Genomic DNA, 6,000 nt, shown 5'->3' on the forward strand with positions numbered 1-6,000 from the left:
GAGCAGTAAGTGAAATTGTTTGCTCTGTATTTCTGGTATCATACCTGTGGGTTCAGCCTGTGGATTTGCCAGATTCAGTGGCACTGGTCTTGACTTGTCTCAGGCAGTAGATGAATACCAGACCACAGAAAACTGACTGAGCACTAAAAAAGACTTCATTTGCCTTTATTTTCAACATGGAGCCAATGGGTAGGAGTAGAAACATGTTTTCAAATATCTTAGAAATTAATTCTTTTGTAATTGCCTAACTCTCACCCTCTCCCTCTTTCTTTTCTTTGTAGGGGGGATCCGATCTTATTATTAACAGCTATGGGCCTGTCACAAAGGCCAACTGCAAGAAGAGGTGGCTGTTCTTCCAGGATACTAAGAAGGTGAAGACTGAGGAGGTAATTGGTCTAATGTGCAGAGATATGCAGTCTTTACTACCCTCTGTTTGCAGAGGAAGATAAGGAGTTTTCTGAGTGTTGAAAATCATGACTAGTGGTCTGATTTTTAATGGAACAGTTTTACTTGTGTTAAAGTTGATGGTGTTCTACCTTGTAGCAAAGTCATATGGAATTTTCATTTTCTGTCTCAAGTTGTCAAATATTTTAACTCTTTACAGTCAGTTGACAACCTTCCTCCCTGTTCTCTTTTGTGAGTAGATTTCTATTTATCGTCTGTACAAAGCATTTATAGTACATCTGCAAAAACTTTGTATAAACATGTAAAAACCCTCTGCTATCCTGACAGCTAAAACCTTATGTTTGCTGAACCAATGAGAAACCAGTGATTTATCCAAAGTACTGAAGAAATTTAGAGTCTGAGCTATAACTGCCTTGATTCTGAAATTGTTGCCCTTCTTGGAAGTGCTAATTGAATTAGAAAAATGTCAGTTCAAAACTGAAATGTTAAACCAAATCCTGAACATGACAGTGCAAATTCACATCTATGGATCATCTAACTTATTTTTATAGAATACTAAATTGTGTTGTGCTCTTGTATGTTTAAGGAATGATAAAGCTAGAGCAGTTGTATGTTCCTGATGTGTCTGTGAGCAAAAGACTTGCTATGACCCAAGAAGTAATGCTGAAGTAATATGCATGAAGAGATGGGAAACAGCTCTTCTGAGTATATTTTTAAAAAGCTATTGAGATGTTTCCAGTGAAATCATCCTTGATAAGCTGTGCTTAGCAAGAGGAGATTGTATCATTTAGTACAAAAGAGAAAAGAGCAAGGCTTGAAATGATTCTTCTTTATCTCCTGTAGCAAAGCCCAGATTGTTGTTCAATTCCAGTGCTGTTGGAAGCTCTCTGGTTGAATGGGAGCTAGGAATTGCAGAAAAAATTGAAATTATTTTGTAGCTTTTCAGAGGCTGAACAATCTTTCCCTCTCTGATTTTTTATATAGCCTCAGAGAAGATTTGTCCAGGCAGTGTGTCTTTATCAGCCAGGTACCACTGTGCTGATAAGTGAGGATGACTCCCCCAGCTCTCCTGGCCAGCAGTTGAACTTCCAGGTGCCATTCAGTATTGCTGCTGATACAGAGCATTCAGCCAACAGCGAGGGAAGTCATGAGACTGGTGACTCTGGAAGATTTTCTCATGAGTCCAATGATGAGATACACCTCTCCTCTGTGACAAGTGCCACTCCTGCTACCAGTCCCTTCATAAGCAGTGACTTGGGTAAGGACATGATGAATTCTACCATAAGTAACTGCAAAGAAACTCCACTGCTGTTTGCTGCTGACCAGCCTGCTACCTCACCTCTTCAGATACACTCTGCAGTGCAAAACTGACACCCTTAGGACCACAGCAGACATTCTTGCAGTGTATGTCTGTTCGAAGGACAATGAACAGGGAGCCAAAGTTGTATATTGTGGAAAGCCTGACTACCTCAGCAGGTGATCCCATGTTTCTGTTGAATGGGTTTTGGTATTTTTGTTTATTTAACTCATTCATTTTGAATGTTCAATGGTCAACAAATGTGAAAGGACAGAGATTTCTAACGAGTTGAAAATATGTCACTGGAGCAAAGGGAAGTCTTTTGGCTCTTTTGCTGACTATCTACCTCAGTTTACCGAGAGGTGAACTCTGAAAGACAACTGCTTTACCTCATTTGTGTTCTAGTTGGTCTCAGCTATGGAACTGATGATACTTCCTAGTAGTGTTTTATTTTAGGTTTCTTTTTATTTTTTTCCAATTACATATAGAATGCGTGTATTTGTGTGCGTGTATGCTCAGTAATCAGGGAGTTGTATAGGTAGATGAACAAGATTGTTTAGCTGAAGCTCTGTCTTTAAAAAGAAGGAAATCTCAGAATAGAAAATGAAATGTTCTAATGTGGCTGACCTAAACAGTGTTCAAAATTGCAGAAACTGGAGTTGGTGCTTCCGTTTGTACAGCCACATGAAATCTTTTGTACCTCTTGATTCCTCATAGCTTCAGGAAGCCTAGGAGAGTGCCTTTCCCCAAAACTTGTGCCAGCAACTGCTGACAGGATGTATCCTTAGGGCTCTAGGGCATGTTGAGTTCCCCACGGTGACAAATATCAATTTATTGACAATTAATGCTAAAAAGAGTGGCAAAATGAAGAAGTATTCAGTATTTCCAAGCAGCTTGACTCTGCCCAAGAGACATGGAATAGATAATAATGCTGAGTACTCTGGTATTGCAGTACTTCTTAGCAATGGTGCCTTGCATTAGATATAATGAAATTACTGATTTGCCTTATGCCTTTTTAGTATTTATAAAGTTGCTTTGGATTTTGGAAAGATGCCTTAAATGCTTCTTAGATGTTATAAGTAAACTGCATCATGAGCCTTGTAGTTCACTTTTTACCCAGCTTTGAATGCTGATAAGCACTGCTAGCATCATGGTATGTTTCAGAGCTGTTTTTGGGATGCAACCCTACTCCTTGCCTTTGCCTAGTATGCTGTTAGCCAGGAATTTTAGCTCAGGGAGTGACATAAGCCTATCTAAAACTCTACCATGAGAAATAAAAAGCCAGAGCTTTAGTTGAAGAGTCTGTTGAAGGACACAAGTAGTGCTACTGCCTTGCTTGAACCCATACAATTCCTGTTTTATACTACCTCTTTTAAAAGTTATTCTAGTGTGTTGTGGTGTTGTTTGTTTGTTTGTTTTTCCTGTACTCAGGGAACAGTTTGTTACTTTGAGCTGCCTCATGAAAATGTGGAGCAAACTGACAGGGTATCATGTTTTATTTCTTAATGGGGGTGGGAGGAGGAGAGAAGGAGAGAGGAAGTTGGGTTCACCCAATGTTATAAACTTGCCTATATAAATATCCTATCCTCTTCTCCGCTTTCCTCATTTTACTTAAAAAAAAAAAAAAAAAAAAAAAAAAAAAGTTTCACATGTAATATTGTGAGAAAGCAACCATGGGAGCTCCTGGCTCTGTCTGTGTCTGCAGGAACTCCCTCTGACTTCAAGGTAGGCCGGGCTGACTTCTGTATTGTTCTGTATGTATCAAAAGGTGGTCAGAAATTGATCAGTAAGCCCTGCTGTTCTGTATATTTTATTTTCATGAATCATCTTGTAGTTGCTGTAGTTCTTAAGCTTGTAACTGTTTGCTAGTTCAGAATCAGAAGGTATCTATTCACCTTTTCAGAACAGTGTTGACTTCAAGGCTTTTAAAATAATCTAATTATTTTAAAATACCAAAGACTTTTCTGTAGAAGAAAAGGAAACTGCATATTTTCCTATAATAATTGAACTAGTTAAAAGCTATAGGTTTGAAGAGCTGAATACATTTTATTGTATATGTAGTTACTAACGAAAACAAAAAACAATGGGGCTTCTACTGATTGTAGCAGTTGATTGCATAGACAAGTTGTATGTTTTGACAGTTTTAACTACCTTGTTGTTACAAGAGCCTTTAAAGAAAATTATAATAATACCAGCAGATAACTCCAAAGACTTCCAAGTGTAATTTTTTTCTTCAGCATGTGGTTGATCAACAGTACAGTATTAAAATATTTTCGAACAGTTTTTTTCTACTTGCTGAAGAAAAAAAACCTTTTCACCAAAGATTTATTTTTTATCTCATCAGGCAGAATGTTTAGTGTAGAGCAGAGTACTGTTTCTAGTTAGGTAAAGTGTGAATTAACTGAAACTAGATTAAGAATGTGTAACTGTAGCATGAAGTTTCACACTTCATCTTTCAGAGTAGCCTCTTTTGTTAGTTTCATTCAGAAAGAGCTGATATGCAGATGGTAACTGTGTGCTTCTCCAAAGACTTGTTTGCTGTAAGTACTGATAATCTGTTGTAATGTTATGACCTCCATTACAGGCAAATACTTTAAAATCTAAAGTTTTTCATCCAAAAACTCATTCTGTAGTTTAATCCATGGAGAATTTGAGGGAAATAGATTTCGTATAGAATTCGTTAGTCTAATATGTAAGTCTAATATAACAGTCAGTATCCAAAGAGATCAAGATATTTGATTTACTGCAGTACAGTGTCCAGAATTCTGTACCAGAGTACAAAATCCAGAATTCTAATAAACTTTTTTTTTTAAATTAAGGTACTTTTTATCAGCAAATAAAGAAAACCAAAGATATTTAAGGTTACCTCAGCATATAGGCAAGCTTAGTTAGATGCTGATTTTACTTTGTTTTTATGTTAACCAAATATAATAAATTTCTCCAGAACTCAGTCTACATTCATATACTTCCCTTCACTATGTCACATTCATTCAGAATTTACGTATTTACTATGGAACAAAAAATGCAGTCTCCTCAAAAATTCACATTCTATTATTAATCATTACATTTTGCAAGAGAATAGTTCTCAGTGTGAAGCACAGAGAGCTGTAGAAAAATTACATAGAAATTTATACCTTCTCTGCTGAACTGGGTAACAATTCTTTGTGATTGTAACAGTGCAGAAATCAGTCTCAGCAATTAGTTGCTCCATGTCCTTGAAGCCAAAGTATGCAATTGCAGACATCATCTTGCTTAGAAGTTTATACTCCTTACAGACAAAGGAAATCTGGTTTTCATAGATTTATTAATTCCATTTGCTTTGAAAGAGCTGGCAGAACAGAGCAGACAGAACAAGTTACCGTTTTTCCAGTAGTTTTTCTTGCTTATGTCTGTAGAAACTGAGTCCTGGAGAAAACACTATTGTTTTTAATTATGAATTAAGTATGTTCTGTAAGATGAACATAAATGTGGAATTTAGTGTTACACTGTGTGAATTGATTTTGTTGAAGCGTGCTAAGAAGTAAAGAGCCATGGATGGTGTAATGAGTGTATATGCAACCTTTGTACTTTACAAACAAATCAAAAATGTTACTGTTGATGTGGCTTGAAAAGTGTCAAAAACGTGCAGAGAAAATCTTGACAGTGGTTTACCATGCTGTGTTTTCAAGCAAGGACAGTGATTGCCCTTCTGTTGTTACAGCAGTGCCTGCTCCGCAGGACCTGGATCCAAACCTAAATGCTCAATCTGCCCACAGTTACACTTGTGTACTTTTTTCATGCTATACAATGAACCTTCTATCTAGGAAAACTGGGAATGTGTATGTTGTGCAGTTTTTGGCATGTAAGTAGGATTTATTTTTTTTTTAAGCTCTGCTTGTGTAAGAGAAACTTGAAAAATCTACATATCATGTTAATAATTTCTTACATTAGCTGTGCATTTTCAGTGTAATTTATTGGATCTTAACAGAAAGGAGTTTTGAGAAATTTCTGTACTTGTTTTTCATTATATGTAATACTTCCTTCCCTCTTTCCTTTCATTCCCTTCCTTTAGAGGATGAGCTTAAACACGAGTGTCCTTACCCTGTATCTTTTTAAGTCAGTGGGAGAATTAAATTTGATTTCAGTTTGTATCACAGGCAAAAACAGCTGTTTCTTTTTTTTTTTTTTAATATCTTCATAGTACTATCGTTAGTGTTTTTAAAGGAAGGAATTCTTACTCAGTTAAAATTCCCATTGACTTTTTTTATTTTTTTTGTAGTTGGACAGCAAGTTCCCGTATACCAGAGGCCCTCTGTAGC

General features: G+C 36.6%; 1 protein-coding gene across 1 annotated transcript in view; it reads left to right on the forward strand.

Moving 5' to 3' along the window:
* Nucleotides 1-1,776, forward strand: part of PRTG (protogenin) — a 77,305-nt gene extending 75,529 nt beyond the window's left edge. The window contains exons 19-20 of the mRNA XM_065733766.1: nucleotides 282-386; nucleotides 1,390-1,776. Coding sequence (XP_065589838.1) covers nucleotides 282-386; nucleotides 1,390-1,776 — 492 coding nt within the window. The remainder of the gene's footprint in view (nucleotides 1-281; nucleotides 387-1,389) is intronic.
* The last annotated feature ends 4,224 nt before the right edge of the window (nucleotides 1,777-6,000 follow it).

The sequence above is a fragment of the Cyrtonyx montezumae genome, unplaced genomic scaffold, assembly GCF_038088225.1.
Source record: "Cyrtonyx montezumae isolate F1298 unplaced genomic scaffold, pur_monq_1.0 scaffold_17, whole genome shotgun sequence".
Taxonomy (NCBI): domain Eukaryota; kingdom Metazoa; phylum Chordata; class Aves; order Galliformes; family Odontophoridae; genus Cyrtonyx; species Cyrtonyx montezumae.